The 21,001-nt window shown below is 46.1% G+C and overlaps 1 protein-coding gene and 1 long non-coding RNA gene across 2 annotated transcripts in view; one reads left to right on the forward strand and one right to left on the reverse strand.

Moving 5' to 3' along the window:
* The first annotated feature begins 6,562 nt into the window (after nt 1-6,562).
* On the forward strand, nt 6,563-20,371 carry LOC140470843 (uncharacterized). Its single transcript, XR_011956745.1, has 2 exons — nt 6,563-6,982; nt 19,228-20,371. It is a non-coding gene; the product is annotated as an uncharacterized lncRNA (long non-coding RNA).
* Nucleotides 13,621-21,001, reverse strand: part of LOC140470813 (uncharacterized) — a 47,222-nt gene continuing 39,841 nt past the window's right edge. Inside the window, exons 5-6 of the mRNA XM_072566801.1 lie at nt 19,538-19,621; nt 13,621-16,772 (exon numbers count right to left, since the gene is read on the reverse strand). Of these exons, the coding sequence (XP_072422902.1) occupies nt 15,010-16,143 (1,134 nt within the window). The 5' untranslated portion in view covers nt 16,144-16,772; nt 19,538-19,621 and the 3' untranslated portion in view covers nt 13,621-15,009. The remainder of the gene's footprint in view (nt 16,773-19,537; nt 19,622-21,001) is intronic.

A 21,001-nucleotide genomic window follows, 5' to 3' on the forward strand; every position in this document is an offset into this window, starting at 1 on the left:
ACATGAATTGTGTTGTCTCGACTCTGGATGGAGTTCGTCTTCTCAAGTGTTGTCTACAAGGTGCACTGCAGAAGTGAGTGAATGTGCATTTGCGCACATGAAATGTGTGCGTCTCTCTCTCTCTCTCTCATAAACATGCACACCTTCATACTCTCACTCGCACACACTCTCATTCATACTCCTCATACACACATCCTCACGCACTATGTGAGCAACATTAGTTTGAAACCCACGTCGAATCCTGACTGGAGAACAATCACCAGCATTACCTGCCAGAGTGTCTCACCCACCTGGTTTCCTGGTCCAGAGTTTAATGTGAAGCCATGTGACAAGAGAAAGGATCAGAAGCATTGCGACAATGAGTGCTGCCATCTCAGCGCTTGTGTTCCTGTGCTGGATTCAGAGAGCGATTTCCTATCAATAACATAATTGCATCAGCAAACACCAACCTTAGTGTTTCCTGTTTCCTGTTGCCCTGACCCTCTGCTAACACCCATCCATTTGGAAGGATAACCTTGTATGTGAAATTCGCTCCAAACCCTCACTGTTTTTGTGCAGTCTGTCTCATTAACAACAACCCATCAATCCAACCCAGACTCTTCAATGTTAAACTCAAAAGATCACTCTGTACCCACTCTCTCTAAATTGTCAGCTAGAAATTAATGTCCCTCATTCTCACAGCCTATATATAAAATCGAGGCAAAACCTCCCTTTGTCTTCCACCTGCCAGCGGCAACTGTGCCACTCGTCGAGAAACAATTTGGCCCCTCCACAGCCTGCTCCGCCCATTCAATGGAGTCATGGCTGATCACCTCACTTGGTCCCGTGTCTCCCCGTGCTCTCCCTTTTGCCCCTAAGAACTCTATCCAACTCCTTCCTGAACAACATTGTGTTCTGGTCCTGACTGCTTTCTGTGGCAGAGAATTCCATATTCTCACCACTCTCTGGGTAAAGAGATTTCTCCCCATCTCAATCTTGCACCGTCTCCTTTGGGTTGTTACCCCCTGGTTCTGGACTCTCCAACCGGTCACCAGGAACACCCTCCCTGTGTTTACTCTGTCTCATCTTTGTTCAAATTCATAGGTTTCTATGAGACTCCCCCTTAATTCTTCTAAACTCCAATGAATATCGTTCTAGCTGATCCTATCTCTCCATCTGTCAGTCCTGCCATCCCAGGAATCACTTGGGGAAACCTTTGCTACATTCCCTCCATTGGCACAATATCCTTCCTCAGGTAAGGAGACCCCAAACTGCACATACAGTTCTCCAGAGTGTGGTGTCACCCTGTCCAATTGTAGCAAGCCACTCCTGCTCCTGGACTTGAATCCTCTCACAATGAAGGTCTCCCTTATCTGAGAAAGGATGTTACTCTCTCTCTCCGCAGACCTGCTGAGTTTCTGAAGCAATTTTTTTCCGAGTGTTCATGTCGAGTGTTCAGTCGGACCCCAGTGAAGAATGGATGAAGAATGGAAGAATGGATAAAGAATGAATTACCTGGCACTGTGAGGTCGATGGAATTACTGGTCACATTAAATATCGTTCTGACCCCTGTTGATCGCGACGCACTGGTATCTGCCTTGGTGCTGGGACTGGAAGGATTCAATAACCAGCTCTGTCCTTCTGAGCTAGAATTGGAATTCCTGCTGGCATTCTTTAAGGCTTTCTATTGAAAGTAGCATTCAAAGTAGGGTGCAGTACCTCACTACACACTCAATACACATTCTAGAATGAGACGACTCTATAACCAGAACCACTGTTTATTGGCTCTGGGGTGAGGAAATCCCAGCAACAGGAACTGCAACAAAACAAGACAAAGAAGAAATAAAAGATTGGACACTGAAATTGTCTCTTTTTTCATTGATGTTACCTTCGATGACAGGATAATAATTGATGGAAAGGAGAAATAAAACAAGTGAGATTTCACATCATTGCAAAGTCTTCCTGTGTTGTAAAATCTACATTTTCAAAGATTGTGTTAACTATGGATGGCCAAATGGTACATCATCCAACCATTGCCTCTTGATGTTCAATGATGTGACCATCACTGTCCTCACCCCCTGCAGTATCAACATTCTAGAGGTTACCGTCATGCTCCCCTCCCCCACACAACTACCAACATCCAGGGGGTTACCATCAATGTCACCACTATCAACATCCGGGGCTAACGGTCACTGTTCCCATTCCCACATCACTATCAACATCCAGGGGGTTACGGTCACTGTCCCCATCCGCATACAGCTCTCAACATCCTGGGGGTTACCATCACTATCCCCACCCTCTTCCCACTATCAACATCTTGGGGGGGTTAGAGTCACTGTCCCCAACCCCATTATCAACATCCTGAGGATTACTGTCACTGACCATCCCCACCATCAACATCCTGGGGGTTACTGTCACTATCCCTACCTGCACTCCACTGTCAACATCCTGAGGGTTACTGTCACTGCCAACCACCTCATCACTATCAACATCCTGGGGGTTACCATCATTGACCCCACCCCCACCTCACTATCAGCATCCTGAGGGTTACCATCACTGTCCCCAACCTCATCCTACTATGAACATCTTTGGTGTTAACATCTGCGTCCTCCAGCTTGTAATGTCTCAGCTTCTACCTTTCTCTGATGGACGACTTAACAAGGAATCGTAGAATCAGAGGTCTACAGCACAGAAAATGGACCTTCGGCCAACTGAATCCATGCAATTCAAAAGCAACCAACCAATTCTCTAATAGCATTTTCCCATTTACAGGGGCATATAGCACGGAAATATGCCCATAGGTCCAATGTGTCCATGCCGACTGGATCTCACAAATGAAATGAAACTAGTCCCAGTTACTTGTTTTTGGCCCATATCCATCTAAATCTTTCCTATCCATGTATCTTTCCAAATCTCTTTTAGAGGCTGTCTCTGTGCCTACTTCCACCACTTCCTCTGGCAGCTCATTCCAAATATGCACCACCATCTGAGTGGAAAAAGTTACCCCTCAGGTCACTTTTAAATCTTTCCCTTCTCACCTTAAACCAATGCCCCCTAGCTTTGGGCACCCCTACCCTGCAGAAAAGACCTTGCCTATTCACTTTACCCAAGCTCGTATTTCTGCAGAAAAATACAAGTTAAACATCATGGACCACTTAATATGACTATCCTGGCATCACAAGTGCACATCTAAATCCGGATTCAATGTAATGAGGATTTCTGCCTTTCTTACTAGCAGTGAGTTCCAGATTCCCCACAACCCTCTGGGTGAAAATGTTTTCCCTCACATCCCCCTCGAAACCTCCTGGCCCTCACCTTTAATCTATGCCCCTCCCCCATTCATTTATCCCTCCATCAAGGGGGAAACGTTTCTTCCTGTCTACTCTATTATTTTATACATTATTTTATACATCTCAATCATGTCACCACACTCAATCTCCTCTGCTCTCAGGAAAACAACCACAGTCTTTCCAATCTCTTTCCATCATTGAAACTCTCCAGCCCGCAAGGCTATATCTTGGTCAATCTCCCTCCGCACGCTCCCCCAGTGCTACCATATTGCTGTGACAATATGGATTTGGATATGATTTGGAGATGCCGGTGTTGGACTGGGGTGTACAAAGTTAAAAATCACACAACACCAGGTTATAGTCCAACAGGTTTAATTGGAAGCACACTAGCTTTCGGAGTGACGCTCCTTCATCAGGTGATAGTGGAGGGCTCGATCGTAACACAGAATTTATAGCAAAAATTTTCAGTGTGATTTACACATGAAAGAAGTGAAACTATCACTGTATTCTAACAGATGAAAGGCTTAACAGACAATCAATTTTTCAATGTATAATTTCAGTTACATCTGTTGGACTATAACCTGTTGGACTATAACCTGGTGTTGTGTGATTTTTAATTTTGGATTTGGATAGAGTTGCTTAGAAACTCACCGATCACTGAAACGGCGAGGAATTTGCTGTTTAGGAAGATTCTCCCTCCTGGTTAGAAACAGCAGAGTAGTAATTGCCCTCTTGACTTTTGCTGATGTTGATGATTGTGTACACGGTTCTGCAGTGGTTGGAGTATTCCCAGTAAAACTCCTCACCATCCTTGTAGAATCTCCCATCCACCGCCTCCAACCTCATAGTCCCACAACCCTGCACCACCCGTTTCTACCTCCTGTCCAAAATCCACAAACCTGACTGCCCCGGCCGACCCATTGTCTCAGCCTGCTCCTGTCCCACCGAACTCATCTCTGCATACCTCGACATGGTCCTGTCCCCATAAGTCCAAGAACTCCCCACCTATGTTCGGGACACCACCCACGCCCTCCACCTCCTCCATGATTTTCGCTTCCCCGGTCCCCAACGCCTTATCTTCACCATGGACATCCAGTCCCTGTACACCTCCATCCCCCATCACGAAGGACTTAAAACCCTCCGCTTCTTCCTTTCCCACCGTACCAACCAGTACCCTTCCACCGACACCCTCCTTCGACTGACTGAACTGGTCCTCACCCTGAACAACTTCGCTTTCCAGTCCTCCCACTTCCTCCAAACCAAAGGAGTAGCCATGGGCACCCGCATGGGCCCCAGCTATGCCTGCCTCTTCGTAGCTACACTGGCCCCACCCCCACCTTTTCCTCCACTACATCGATAACTGTATCGGCGCTGCCTCGTGCTCCCATGAGAAGGTTGAACAGTTCATCCACTTTACCAACACCTTCCACCCAGACCTCAAATTCACCTGGACCATCTCAGACTCCTCTCTCCCCTTCCTAGACCTTTCCATTTCCATCTCGGGTGACCGAATCGACACGGACATTTATTATAAACCAACAGACTCCCACAGCTACCTAGACTACACCTCCTCCCACTCTGCCCCCTGTAAAAACGCCATCCCATATTCCCAATTCCTTCATCTCCACCGCATCTGCTCCCAGGAGGACCAGTTCCAAAACCATACCACCCAGATGGCCTCCTTCTTCAAGGACCACAATTTCCCCCCAGAAGTAGTCGACGATGCCCTCCACCGCATCTCTTCCACTTCCCGCTCCTCCGCCCTTGAGCCCTGCCCCTCCAAATGCCACCAGGACAGAACCCCACTGGTCCTCACCTACCACCCCACCAACCTCCATGTCCAACGTATCATCCGCCGTCATTTCCACCACCTCCAAACGGACCCCAACACCAGGGACATATTTCCCTCCCCTCCCCTATCAGCGTTCCGAAAAGACCACTCCCTCGGTGACTCTCTCGTCAGGTCCACACCCCCCCACCAACCCAACCTCCACTCCTGGCACCTTCTCCTCCAATCGCAAGAAATGCAAAACTTGCGCCCACACCTCCCCCCCTTACCTCCATCCAAGGCCCGGCCCCAAGGGACACTTCCATATCCGCCACAAATTCACCTGCACCTCCATTCACATCATCTATTGCATCCGCTGCACCCGATGTGGCCTCCTCTATATTGGGGAGACAGGCCGCCTACTTGCGGAACGTTTCAGAGAACACCTCTGGGGCACCTGGACCAACCAACACAACGACCCCAGGAGGACCAGTTCCAAAACCATACCACCCAGATGGCCTCCTTCTTCAAGGACCACAATTTCCCCCCAGAAGTAGTCGACGATGCCCTCCACCGCATCTCTTCCACTTCCCGCTCCTCTGCCCTTGAGCCCTGCCCCTCCCACTCCACCAAGGACATGCAGGTCCTTGGACTCCTCCATCGCCAGACCATGGCAACACAACGGTTGGAGGAAGAGCGCCTCATCTTCTGCCTGGGAACCCTCCAACCACAAGGGATGAACTCAGATTTCTCCAGTTTCCTCATTTCCCCTCCCCCTCACCTTATCTCAGTCCCTACCCTCAGACTCAGCACCGCCTTCTTGACCTGCAATCTTCTTCCTGACCTCTCCGCCCCCACCCCACTCCGGCCTATCACCCTCACCTTGACCTCCCTCCACCTATGGCATTCCCAACGCCCCTCCCCCAAGTCCCTCCTCCCTACCTTTTATCTTAGCCTGCTGGACACACTTTCCTCATTCCTGAAGAAGGGCTCAAGCCCAAAACGTCGATTCTCCTGTTCCTTGGATGCTGCCTGACCTGCTACGCTTTTCCAGCAACACATCTTCAGCTTTGAATTGGGGTCTAACCAAGCGGTTTAACGAGGTGCTGTCTCCCTCCACTACTTCATTTCCAGGTGGGCACTCAGCTCTAGGCCTGACACAGGGATGCCTGTGGTTAAACCAAACTGTTAGGCACTTTTCTAAGGCAAGAATTGTTGTTGGGCTCAGCAACATACAGTCAGAGAGAGATAGACATTGAGAGAGAGACAGAGGGTCATAGGCAGGGAGAAACAGAGAGGGACATAGGCACACAGGGACAGAGTCAGAAAGAGGCACAAAATCACAGCGCCATCGAGATTAATCAACATAGAGTTAAAGCAAGTCATGGACAGTCAGTTACAGAGAAAGATGTATAGAGAGACGAAGAGAGACCTCGCGGTTTGTACAAGATGCCTCACTGGGAGGGGGAATCTCTCCTGTCCCCCTCCACCCCCCAATAACCACCATCCTGACCCTCGGGGACGGGACATGTTGACACAGTCCGTTCTCCCTCGGCGCTTTTCCTTCCCGCGTGGCCCCGGCGCCATTTTAGCTTCAGGCCCCGCCCCCTCAGGCCCCGCGCGAGATGGCGGTTAACGGCCGCCTCGTGCCCCAAGTGACCGTTAGCAGCTGCTTCAGGGGAAAGACTCTTTAAAGGGACAACCCTTTCAGGAGAGAGAAACAACAGGGCCGGCTCCGGGACTCACCAAACTCAATAATAATGACAAATACACACACAGACAGAGAGGTGGGAGTGAACAAGAAACTGTGCGGCGGTACATCAAGACCAAAGGCCACTCTCCCGAAGGACGGCTGCCCCCGGACTCGAAACGTTGACTCCGCTTTCTCTCTGTCTGTCTCTGGACAGATGCTGCCAGACCTGAAGCACAAACAAGGTCCTCGGGGGTGAGTCCGAGTTCAGGATCCTATTAAGGTTCGGTTGGCAGATGGATGACAGTGTGGGAGGGTATACAATGGGTTTAGAAGAATAGAGACAGAGACTGTTTCCTAAATGGGGAAAGGTTTCGGAAATCTGAAGCACAGAGGGACTTGGGAGTCCGAGTTCAGGATTCTCTTCAGGTTAACAGGCAGGTTCAGTTGGCGGTTAGGAAGGTAAATGTAATTTTTTTTTATTTCAAAAATATACTTTATTCATAAAATGATTTGATGGTCTGTACATTTGATCATGCCATACATATGTCCACATTTACAAACACAGATTCAAATTTATCCTTGTCATATACAGGCCTGTGCATTTTTCAATCTTGTACATCTCTGAGGCATCAGCAGAGCCCAAAAAAACGTCTGCATGGGCCCCCTGTTCTTCTTTAGGCAGGCCGATCTTGCACGGTGGTCTTTCCCCACCGCGCCTTGGCGGCAGCTGCCCCAAGCTTCAGCGCGTCCCTCAACACGTAGTCTTGGACCTTGGAATGTGCCAGTCTGCAACACTCGGTCGGGGTCAACTCCTTCAGCTGGAAGATCAACAGGTTTCGGACCGCCCAGAGAGCGTCCTTCACCGAATTGATGATCCTCCAGGCGCAGTTAATGTTCGTCTCGGTGTGAGTCCCGGGGAACAGGCCGTAGAGCACGGAGTCCCTCGTCACGGCGCTGCTCGGGACGAACCTCGACAAACACCACTGCATTCCTCTCCAGACTTCCTCTGCATAGGCACATTCCAGAAGGAGGTGTGTGACAGTCTCGTCCCCCCCCCCGCAGCCACTTCGAGGGCAGCGTGCGGTGCGGCAGAGAGTCCGGGCATGCATGAAGGATCTCACAGGCAGAGCCCATCTCACCACCAGCCAAGCCACGTCTTGGTGCTTGTTGGAAAGTTCTGGCGATGAGGCATTCTGCCAAATGGCTTTAACAGTCTGCTCAGGGAACCGCTCGACAGGATCCGCCCTCTCCTTTTCCCAAAGGGTCTCAAGGACGCTACGTGCTGACCACTTCCTGATGGACTTGTGGTCAAAGGTGTTTTTCCTCATAAATGTCTCCACGAAGGACAGGTGATACGGAACGGTCCAACTACTCGGAGCGTTCCGCGGCAGCGAGGCCAGGCCCATCTTTCGCAACACCGGGGACAGGTAGAACCTCAGTACGTAGTGACACTTGGTGTTTGCGTACCGGGGATCCACGCACAGCTTGATGCAGCCACACACAAAGGTGGCCATCAGGGTGAGGGTGGCATTGGGTGTGTTTTTCCCCCATTGCACCGGTCTTTGTACATTGAGTCTCTTCGGACCCGGTCCATCTTTTATTTCCAAATGAATTGGAAGATGGCCCGGGTGACTGCGGCAGCACAGGTCCTGGGGATAGGCCAGACCTGTGCCACATATAGCAATACTGAGAGTACCTCACACCTGATGACCAGGTTTTTTTCCCCCCTTCATTTCGGGAGGGTTAGAATACAAGAGCAGGGATGTACTGCTGAGGCTGGATAAGGTTCTGGTCAGACCACATTTGGATCATTGTGAGCAGTTTTGGGTCCCCTATCTCAGGAAGGATGTGCTGAACTTGTAGGGGGTTCAGAGGGAGTTTACAAGAAAAATCACAGGGATGAAGAACTTGTCTTATGAGGAGAGATTGAGGACTTTGAGTCTGGACTCAATGGAGTTTAGAAGTATATGAGAGAATCTGATTGAAACGTACAGATATTGAGTGGCCCGGTTGGAGTGGACATGGAGATGTTTCCACGAGTAGGAGAGATGAGGACCTGAAGGCACAGTCTCAGAGTGATGGGATGTCCCTTTAGAACTGAAATGAGGAGGAATTCCTTCAGCCAGACACAAGGGAATCTGTGGATCTCATTGCTGCAAAAGGCTGTGGAGTCCAAGTCATCGAGTGTGTTTCAGACAGAGATGGATAATTTCTTGTTTTGTAAGGGGATCAAGGTTACAGGAGATTGCATGGGAATGGGGTGGAGAAACATGTCAGTCATGTTCAAATGGCAGAACAAGTTTTATTGGCTGAATGGCCTAAAATTAGATTAGATTAGATTAGATTACTTACAGTGTGGAAACAGGCCCTTCGGCCCAACAAGTCCACACCGCCCCGCCGAAGTGTAACCCACCCATACCCCTACATCTACATCTACCCCTTACCTAACACTACGGGCAATTTAGCATGGCCAATTCACCTGACCTGCACATCTTTGGACTGTGGGAGGAAACCGGAGCACCTGGAGGAAACCCACGCAGACACAGGGAGAACGTGCAAACTCCACACAGTCAGTCGCCTGAGGTGGGAATTGAACCCGGGTCTCTGGCGCTGTGAGGCAGCAGTGCTAACCACTGTGCCACCGTGCCGCCCATATCATAGACTTATGCTCTGCTGGGTTACAGTCTGGACTCTAATGAAGATGTTTGGGTTTGGTTATATACAGAGTAACTGTACCAGAGAGTGCAATGCAGATGGGAGAATGGTTGAGGGGCTTGGGGTGGTTTACATGTAGACACTGGGGAAAGAGTTACAGACTGCAATCTAATTTAAAGGTTCAGCGTAGTTTCTGTCGCGATATCCAGGAATAAGATACAAACTGGACTCTAATCACGGATTCGGTGTCGTTTTTACATAGAATAGCAGACATATGGGACTGAGATACAGATTGGAATCTTAATTGCAGCTCTGGAAGTTTTACTATGGAATAACAGGTCCCTGAGGGTGAATTACAGACTGGAATCTAATTGAGGCATTCGAGGTGATTTATGTTTTGAATAACAGAAGCATGGAATTGAATAACAGATTGGAATCTAATTGAGGGGATTAAGATAGTTTATGTTTTGAAAATTCGATACTGAAGAGTGAGTTACATATAAAATCTTTTTGAGAAATTTGTTGTGGTTAACATATGATTGAATTTCAGATTCAAATCCAATTGAGGCTTTCAGGGTGGTTTATACATGGAATAACATGTATAACTCCTAACTATACTTAGGAGTGAGTTATCATCTGGGATCTTATCAAGTCGATAGAGTGGTCTATATAAAGAATAAAAGTTATTCAGGAGTGAGTCAAATCAAGGATGTTTGGATGTAGAATAACAGATAACTGGGAGTGACTGACCGATTGGAATCTCATGGGCAGGGGTGATTTATATACAGAAACACCAGATAGGAGAGGGGCAAAGACAGGGGACAATGTAGCCACCATGAACCAATCCAAAAATGATGAATGAGGAGGTTTCCAAGTGCTTTTCCAGCACAGGTTTCTAAGATGGGAGAGAAACGGTCAGGAACACTCACACAGTCAGGAACAGACGGAAGAATATTTAGATTTCCAAATGGCATCAGATCAAGAATGTTATCATTTTTAAAATTGATGCAACATGCCTTTGTGCGTGGGAAATCATGTCTCACAAACTTGATTGAGTTTTCAAAGTAACAAATAGGATTGATGAGGGCAGAGCAGTAGATGTGATCTATATGGACTTCCGTAAGGCGTTCGACAAAGTTCCCCATGGGAGACTGGTAGGCAAGGTTAGATCTCATGGAATATAGGGAGAACTAGTCATTTGGATACAGAACTGGCTGAAAGGTAGAAGACAGAGGGTAGTTTTTCAGACTGGAGGCCTGTGACCAATCGAGTGCTACAAGGATCGGTGCTGGGTCCTCTACTTTTTGTCATTTAAATAAATGATTTGGATGTGAGCATAAAGTGGTACAATTAATAAGTTTGCAGATGACACCAAAACTAGTGGTGTAGTGGACAGCAAAGAAGGTTAACTCAGATTACAACAGGATCTTGACCAGATGGGTCAATGGGTGAGAAGTGGCAGATGGAGTTTAATTCAAATTAATGTGAGGTACTGCATTTTGGGAAAGCAAATCTTAGCAGCACTTTTACACCTAATGGTAAGGTCCTAGGGCATGTTGCTGAACAAAGAGACCTTGGAGTGCAGGTTCATAGCTCCTTGAAAGTGGAGTCGCAGGTAGATAGGATATTGAAGAAGGCATTTGGTATGCTTTCCTTTATTGGTCAGAGTATTGAGTACAGGAGTTGGGAGGTCATGTTGCGGCAGGACATTGGTTAGGCCACTATAGGCATGCAATTCTGGTCTCCTTCCTGTCAGAAAGATGTTGTGAAACTTGAAAGTGTTCAGAAAAGATTTACAAGGATATTGCTAGGGTTGGAGGATTTGAGCTATAGGGAGAGGCGGAACAGACGCAGACTGTTTTCCTTGGAGCGTCGGAGGCTGAGGGATGACCTTTTAGAGGTTTACAAAATTGAGGGACATGGATAGGGAAAATAGAAAAAGTCTTTTCCCTGGGGTCTGGGAGTCCAGACGTGGAGGGCATAGGTTTAGGGTGAGAGGGGAAAGATACAAAAGTGATGTAAGAGGCAACTTTTTCACACGGAGGGTGGTACATGTATGGAATGAACTGCCAGAGGAAGTGGTGGAGGCTGGTACAATTACAACATTTAAAAGGCATTTGGATGGGTATATGAATAGGAAGGATTTTGAGGCTGGGGACTGACAGGTGCTTCTAGATTGTGTTGGGATATCTGGTCGGTATGGACAGGTTGGACGAAGTGTCTGTTTCCATGTTGTACATCTCTGTGACTCTATAATTCGGCACAGATAGATCAGAAAGAAAATTGAGAAGACGTCATAAGGTATCTACAAAACACATAACATGTAACAGGAAACTAATCTGTTTGATCAACCTGTGCTGGAAAAGTAGAGCTGGTCAGACAGCATCTGAGTAGCAGGAGAATCAACATTTTGGATTTGAGCCCTCCATCAGGAATGAGGTTAACGCAGCAGATTATTGTAAATTTGCACTGCAAAATTAAAGTTGACCTGGCATCAATTCCTTTTGCAGTTCCACAACTGGTATGACCCTTTAGAAGTCTTTACCCATGTTACTTTAGTGACTTTCCATTTGCATACATTGAGCTACATCCCCATTTGCTTTCCCCATTCACTGAAAAATGAATATCGTTTTATAATTTCTGTACCATAATGGTTACAATGCTGCCTAACTGGTACTTTCTCATTTATCTTGAGTCCAGTGTAAATACAATGAAATCAACAAACATACGAAGTTCCATCCAATAACTTTGTTGATTTGAAATCAGAATGAAGTGTTGCCTTCCTGATCCAGGATTAAGGGTATCTCGGTGAGAGTGCAGAATATTCTCAGAGGGGAGAGGGACTAGAAGGAGGTCATTGTGCACATTGAAACTAATGACATAGGAAGGGAAAAAGATGAGACTGGAAGGAGAATATCGGAAATTTGGCAGGAATTTAAAAAGGAGGTCCTCTAGGTTAGTACGAGCTACTGAAGGTAGGAATAGGAGAATAGATCAGATTAATGTGTGGCTGAGGAGCTAGTGCAAGGGAGAAGGGTTCACATTGTTGGGTCTTTGGAATCTCTTCTGGTGTAGAAGTACCTGCATAAGAAGGACAGATTGCACCTGAATTGGAATGTGACTAATACAATGGCAGGGATATTTGCAACAGCTGCTGGGGAGGATGAAAAGGAGTAATGTGGGGTGGGTCCAAGAAGATAGTGAGGGAAGAGATCAATCTGGGAAAAGGAGCCATTCAAACAGTTAGGGCAGGCAGGAACAAAGCAGTGATTGAGGTAAGACTGATAAATTAAACTGCATTTGTTTCAATGCAAGAGGCCTAACAGGTAAGGCAGATGAACTCCAGGCATTTTAGGAACATGGGACTTGCATATCATAGCAATTACAAAAATGTGGTTCAGAGATGCACAGGACTGACATCTTAATATTCCAGGATACAAATGGTATAGGAGGGAGAGAAAGTGGGGCAAGAGAGAAAGGGGGTTTGGCGTTTTTTGAGAAGGAATAACACTACAGCAGTACTGAGTGAGGACATTCCTGGGAAGACATTTAGGAAAGTTACATAAAAATAAATTAGTTGGGTGGAAATGAGAAATAAGAAAGAGATGATCACCTAATTGGGATTGTACTATCAACCCTCCCGCCCCGGTCGTCAGTGAGAAATTGAAAAACAAAGTTGTAAGGAGATCACGCTTATCTGTGAAAATAATAAGGTGGTATTGCTTGGTGATTTTAACTTTCCAAATATAGACTGGGCTCCGATCATGCTAAGGGTTTAGATGGAGACAAATTTGCTAATTGATTAGATTAGATTACTTACAGTGTGGAAACAGGCCCTTCGGCCCAACAAGTCCACACTGCCCCGCTGAAGCGCAACCCACCCATACCCCCACATTTACCCCTTACCTAACACTATGGACAATTTAGCATGGCCAATTCACCTGACTGGCACATCTTTGGACTGTGGGAGGAAACCGGAGCACCCGGAGGAAACCCACGCAGACACGGGGAGAACGTGCAAACTCCACACAGACAGTCACCTGAGGTGGGAATTGAACCTCGGTCTCTGGCGCTGTGAGGCAGAAGTGCTAACCACTGTGCCACCGTGCCGCCCTAATTCACCACACAAAATAATTGAGTGCAAGAAAATTTTCTGATTCTTGTAGGTGCAAGATTTGACCTACTCTTGGGAAATAAGTTAAAAATCACACAACACCAGGTTATAGTCCAACAGGTTTAATTAGAAGCACACTAGCTTTCGGAGCGATGCTCCTTCATCAGGTGATTGTGGAGGGCTCAATCGTAACACAGAATTTATAGCAAAAATTTGCAGTGTGATGTAACCGAAATTATACATTGAAAAATTGATTGTCTGTTAAGCCTTTCATCTGCTAGTATACAGTGATAGTTTCACTTCTTTCATGTGTAAATCACAAAACCCTTTTTTTTAAAGTTGCATTCTCGGGTTAGATGTTAACAATGGTGATAGCTAGACAATATGTTGAAGGTGTTAGCCCCCTGTGTTCTCTGTCTATGACCTGATGTATAGATTGATTCTAATCTAAAAAGTGAGATAACAGAGTTTTACATAAATTCATGCAGTTTTTGAGCTCCGAGTTCTACATGAATGTATGCAGTTTTTGAGCAAAGTGCAATGTAACTCTGCAAGTACAAATTCACCACACAAAATATATTTGTGCATGTGGGTCTTTGTCTCTGTGTGTGTATGCCTGTCTGTCTGTCTGGGATGGAGGTTGTGAGTGTGAGAAAGTGTGTGTGTGTAGTGAATGCAGAGTGTCTTAAGTCTGTGAGGGGATGCATTTGGGAGTGTGTGTGTCTAAAAGGGGTGTGTGTGGGTGTCTGTGTGCGCGTCTGTGTGTATCTGTGTGCGTGTGCGTGTGTGTAGGAATATCTGTGTGTGTATAGTGCAATGGTGATCACCTGTAATGTGACATGAATCCAAAGTCCTGGTTGAGGCCCTCCCTATGGGTACCGAACTTAGCTATCAGCCTCTGCTCGGCCACTTTCCTCTGCTGCCTGTCCCGAAGTCCACCTTGGAGGATGGTCACCCGAAGGTCCGAGGCTGAATGTCCTGGACCACTGAAGTGTTCCCCAACTGGGAGGGAACCCTCCTTTCTGTTGATTGTTGTGCAGTGCCCATTCATCCATTGTCATAACCTTTGCTCAGTTTCCCCAATGTACCATGCCTCCGGGCACCGTTGCCTGCAACGTATAAGATAGACAACGTTGTCTGAGTCACATGAGTACCTGCCATCTACAAGGTGGGAGGTATTCCCACACGTAATAGTGGTATCTATGTCCACAATCTGACACGTCTTGCAGCGTCCACCATGGCAGGGTTGTATGGAGTTGTCCTGAGAGCTGGGCAGTTTGGTACAAACAATGATCTGTTTGAGGTTTGGCGGTTGTTTAAAGACAAGTAGTGGAGGTGTGGGTAAGGTCTTGGTGAGGTGCTCATCCTCATTGATAATGTGTTGCAGGCCACGAAGAACATGGCATAATTTTTCAGCCCCTGGGAAATACTTAACAACAAAGGGTACCCTGTCAGTTGCAGCATGTGTCTGTCTCCTGAGGAGGTCATTACGGTTCCTTGCTGTGGCACGTCAGAACTGGCGGTCGATGAGTTGAGCATCGTACCCCGTTCTTGTGAGGGCATCCTTGAGTACTTCCAGGTGTCTGTCACATTCCTCCTCATCTGAGCAGATTTGGTGTGTGCGTAGGGCTTGTCCATAGGGAATGGCTGTTTTAATATGTTTTGGGTGGAAGCTAGAGAAGTGCAGCATTGTGAGGTTGTATGTGGGTTTGCGATAGAGTGTGGTGCTGACATGTCCGTCCTTGATGGAGACACACGTGTCCAAGAATGAGACAGACAGTCGAGAGTAGTCCATGGTGAGTTTGATGGTGGGATGAAATTTGTTGATGTCACTGTGTAGTTTTATTAGTGACTCCTCGCCATGGGTCCAGAGGAAGAAAATGTCATCAATGTACTTGGTATACAATGTTGGTTGGAGATCCTGCATAGAGAAGAAATCTTGTTCGAACCTGTGCATAAAAATGTTGGCATATTGGGGTGCAAATTTGGTCCCCATGGCTGTTCCATGTGTCTGGATGAAGAATTGGTTGTCAAAGGTGAAGACGTTATGATCGAGCATAAAGCGGATGAGTTGTAGGATGGTGTTTGGAGACTGGCAGTTGTTGGTGTTGAGTACTGAGGCTGTTGCTGCGATGCCATCCTTGTTGGGGATGCTGGTGTAGAGTGCGGAAACGTCCGTTGTGACGAAGAATGTTCCCGGTTCGACAGGTCCGTGGGTGCTGAGTGTCTGTAAGAAATCTGTAGTGTCGCGACAAAAGCTGGAGATCCCCTGTGTGGAAGGTTTCAAGATACCTTCCACACAGCTGGAGAGATTCTCACAGAGGGTCCCATTGCCTGACATGATGGGACGTCCCGGTATGTTGGCTTTGTGTACCTTTGGAAGGCAGTAGAAGTCGCCTACATGAGAAGTACATAGGATGAGGGTGTGTAGGGAACTCTGAAGGACTGGATCCAAAGTTCTGATCAGTGTGTTTAATTCACGGGTGTGTTCTTTGGTCAGATCAGCTGGTAGTTGCCTGTAGTGTTCCTGGTTGTTCAGTTGTCGGTACACTTCCTTGCAGTAATCTGTTCTATTCTGAATGACTCCTTTATCTGTTGGTTTGATGACAATGTTGTCATTTGGTTTTGAGAGCCTGGATGGCATTATGTTGTGAACGGGTGATGTTTTGCTCTACCTTGTGGGTATGACTGATGAATCTGGCATTTATATATTTCCTGACAGTTTGAGCATACATGTCAAGCCTAGGGCAGCGGCCTTCCGGTGGGGTCCATGTTGACACCTTCTTTGGTCGCTCCTCTACAGATCCCTGTGATGACTGTTCTAGTTCATCAGTGGGATCACTGCCAGCACCTTGAAAGAACTCCTCTGTGTCTACTGCCAGAACCAACAGGTCCATTTTGGTGGGGGGGCAGAAGTTGAGACCCCTGCTCAGGAAGTAAGGCAGGGCAAGTGACTGAAATGTCAGTGGGGGAGAACGTAGGGCCAAGTGAGCGGGGATGGCTCAGTGGTTAGCACTGCTGCCTCACAGCATCAAGTACCCGGTTCTGAATCCAGCCTCGGGTGACTGTGTGAAGTTTGCATATTCTCCCTATTTCTGTATTGGTTTCCTCCAGGTGCTCCGGTTTCCTCCCACATTCAAACATGTGCAGATTGGGTGAAGTGGCCATCCTGAAGAAGGGCTGATGCCTGAAACGTAGATTCTCCTGTTCCTTGGATGCTGCCTGACCTGCTGCGCTTTTCCAGCAACACATTTTCAGCTCATGCTAAATTGCCTGTAGTGTTCAGGGATGTGTACGTTCAGTGCGTTAGTCAGGGAAATGTAGAGTAATAGGGCAGGGAAATGGGTCTGTTTGGATACTCTTTGGAGGGTTGATGTAGATCTAGAACTCTATTTGCATCATTGATAGTCACCAGTGAGGTTCTGGAAGACTGGAGGTTGGCTAACGTGATACCACTATCTGAGAACGGTGGTAAGGAAAAACCAAGGAAGTAAAGAGCGGTGAGCCTGACATCAATGGTGGACATGTAGTTGGAGGGAATCCTGAGGGACAGGATTTATATTTATTTGGAAAGGGAAAGGGAATGACTGGTCCAGGGTAGTCAACGTGGCTTTGTGCGTGGGAAGTTATGTCCTACTAAATTGATTGAGTTAAAAATCACACAACATCAGGTTATAGTCCAACAGGTTTATTTGGACCATGCTCTCAGAATTTATAGCCGAAGGAATCCAGTGTCAGAGAGATGTGGTACAATAAACAATTTTAGAATAAAACTTCCATCTTTCATAATGGAATATGCTGGTTTCTGGTTTTGATAATTAAATTCCAAAAATTCTTTTAAATTACATTCTCAAGATAGCTCAGCTTTTTAAACAACAGGTGTGAAGTCTGTTTGTGTCCCAATGTTATGTCAGACTGACAAACGCTGTCTATAGTTTTACATAGCTTCATACAATTTTTGAGCAAAATAAAATGTAATTCTTCAAAAAACATATTCTCCTGGTTTTGTGTGGTTTGTAACTTTGTGCACACCAGTCCAACACTGGCATCTCCAATTCATAACTTGATTGAGTTTTTTTGGAAGTAACAAAGAGGATTTATGAGAGAAGAGTGATGGACTTGATCTCGATGGACCACAGTAAGGTGTTCGACAAGTTTCTTCGCGGTGGACTAGTTAGCAAAGATAGATCACACGGAATAGAGGGAGAAGTAGCCATTTGAACACAGAACTGGCTTGAAGGTAGATGATAGAGGGTCATGGTGGAGGGTTGCTTTTCAGACTGGAGGCCTGTGACCAGTGGTGTGCTGGGTTCTCTGCTTTTCATTGTTTATTTTAATGATTTGGATATGAACATAGGATATATGGTTAGTAACTTTGCAGATGATACCAAAATTGGAGGTGTGGTGGACAGCGAAGAAGGATATCTCAGAGTACAAGGGGATCTTGACCAGATGGGTGAATGGGCCGAGGAGTGGCAGATGGAGTTTAATTTAGATAAATAAAGGTGCTGCATTTTAGAAAGGTAAATCAGGGTAGGTCTTATACACTTAGTGGTAAGGTCCTGGGGAGTATTTGTGAACAGTGAGACCTTGGAGTGCAGGTTCATATTTCCTTCCAAGTCTTGCTGAAGGTAGATAGAATAGTGAAGAAGGCGTTTGGTATGCTTTAATTTTTGGTCAAAGCATTGACAGTAGGAGAAAGTGCAGCTGCTGGAGATCACATTCTAAAATTGGGGTGCTGGAAAAGCACAGCAAGTCAGACCATTTGAGGAGCAGGAGAGTTGATGTGATGGGCATAAGCCCTTCATCAGGAATGTCATTCCTGATGAAGGGCTTATGCTTGAAATATTGACTCTCCTACTCCTCTGTTGCTACCTCTGCTGCGCTTTTCCAGCGCCACACATTGAACATAGGAGTTCAGAGATCATGTTGAGGATATTGGTTTGGCCACTTTTGGAATATTGATTGCAATTCTGGTGTTCCCACTCAGGAAGGCTGTGTAGCTTGAGAGGTTTCAGAAAAGATTGACAAAGATGTTGCCCTGTTTGAAGGGTTTGAGCTGTAGGGAGAGGCTGGAGCTGTTTTCGGTTGAGCGTCGGAAGAGCAGGGGTGACCTTTAGAGGTTTGTTTTTAAATCATGAAGGGCATGGAAACTGTAAATAAACATGTTTTTCTCCCTGGGATAGAACTAGAAGGCAGGGGTTTAAGCTGAGCAGAGAAAGATTTAAAAAGCATCTAAGGGACAATTTTTCACATAGATGATGGTGTATTTCTGGAATAAGTCACCAGAGGAAGTGGTGGAGGCTGGTATAATTACATTTAAAAGGCATGTAAATTGGTATATGATGGGAAGGGTTTAGAGGGATATGGGCCGAGTGCTAGCAAATTAGATTAGATTGACAAGATATCCTAAATTAATATGGACAAGTTGGATAGAAGGGTCTGTTTCTGTACTGCACTATCTCTATGAATATGACCTAGAAGCCAATCAGTGAGCTATTTCAGTTTTGTATATTTGTGTCTGTCAGAAATCAAGCTTGCAAAGTAAAGCAGACATTGCTGAAATGTTACATTGTCTCAGGCCTTTTCTGTAAACATGTTCTGGGATTTATCTTCTGTCTCCCTTCCCTACCTCTGGGAGAAGAATTCACATTTTTTACAATGCAGGAATGTATGAATGGAAAAGGTTTTTGTTATATTTGCACCTGTCCTTTCTCTCTTTCTCTAGGATCACGTGAAGATGTTAAACCACGGCTTTGGACAGAAGACCTCCCGCTTTCTAAGCGACTAAGGGTTAGGATTGTGTTCACAGAATTTGGAATCAATCGTGCTCTAGAGTGAGAGAGAAACCAGAAACCATTTCTCTGACATGAAGTGCCCGTGTTAATTTGGTCCATTCTTTCCTTCAGTTGACGATGACAAATGAAGACAAGTCATGCCCGCCACCAGAAGAACTTCTATTCTTCACCAGCAAGGACAGCAGAGTTCTGTGACTAGCACCTCCGAATGCTCTGGTAGACAGATGAGCCATTACCTACCTGCCTTCCAGCACGCACATCTTGGTCCCTTGTCCTTTCAAGGTGCATTAATGATGCATAAGTCACGTGACTGTCAACCTCTCTCTGCAAGGGAACAGATAATGTCTTAATCCAAGGCTCGTTGCATTTTTTGACCATTTCTGTAATTGCACTTCAACAAAGGAGCTAAAGGACAGAGCAAATAGGAGCAGGAGTAGGCCACCCGGTGCCTCCAGCCTACTACAATGATATTGCCCAACTCAGACTCCCATTTCCCACTTTCTCCTTTAGCCCCAAGGTACTCTATCCCAATCTTCTTTGAACATTATTTGATAGTCTCACCATGACCGCTTTCTGTGGTAGAGAATTCCACAGGCTCCCCACTTTCTGGGTGGAGACAGTTCTACCCATTGCAGCTCTACACCCTGTTTCCTTTTGACTATGACCCATTTGTTTTTAACTCTTTCCCCCCTTAGCTCTGTTAGTGGGAAATTCCTTCCTACTCTTACCCTGTTAGAATTTATAGGTTTCCTCCACCCCAATTCTTCTAAATTCTAGTAAATATAATCCTAACTAATTCAGTCTCTCATCATCTGTCAGTCCTGCCATCTCAGGAATCAGTCTGAGGTAGTGAAGAAGACAGTTATTTAGTAAAAAGAAAATAGAGCGGGAACGAACCATTTAGCCCAAAGATTACTGGGCCTGGAGTCACAGAGTCACATTCATACAGCCCTTCAGTCCAAACAGTCCACGCTGAACATAATCCAAAACTAAACTGGTTCCAACTGCCTGTCGTTGGTCATGACATTCCAAGTTTTTTTTGTTAATGATCTTATCAAACAGCTTTTAAACATTGTGATTGTGTCCGTATCCATCATTTATTCTGAAAGTTCATTACAAACCACTTTATAAGAAAAATTGCCAGTTATGCCTTTGTAAAATCTTTCGCCTCACCTTAAAATGTCCTGTGTTTATGAAAGCCTTCAGCTCAGGGAAAAGACATTTGTCATTAAACCTATCGATACCCCACATTATTTTATAAACCTCTATAAAGTCACCTCCCAACTTCCTGTGCTCCAGTGAAAGAAGTTCCAGCTATCTAGCCTCTCCTAACTCAAATCTTCCATTCCCAACAGCATCCAGGTAAATCTCTTCCAAGCCCTCTCCAACTTAATAATATCCTCCCTAATGACAAGGAGAACTGGACACAGTACTCCAGAACAGGCCTCACCACTGTCCTGTTCAACCTTAATAGGGCATCCAAACTCCTATAATCACATGTCTGAGCAATAAAGTCAAGCGTGCAAAATGCCTTCTTAACCACCCTATCTGTGATGCAAACTTCAGAAAATTATGTACCCGAACCCTTAGATTTCGCTATTCCACAACACCCAGTCTTCCAAGACACTGAAGCTTTCCATGAAGCTACTTAAAGTTCAGGATCATGGACCTTACTGTCAATCTTTAAAAGTGGCAACTTGTCTG

Source organism: Chiloscyllium punctatum, chromosome 52 (genome assembly GCF_047496795.1).
Source record: "Chiloscyllium punctatum isolate Juve2018m chromosome 52, sChiPun1.3, whole genome shotgun sequence".
Classification (NCBI taxonomy): Eukaryota; Metazoa; Chordata; class Chondrichthyes; order Orectolobiformes; family Hemiscylliidae; genus Chiloscyllium; species Chiloscyllium punctatum.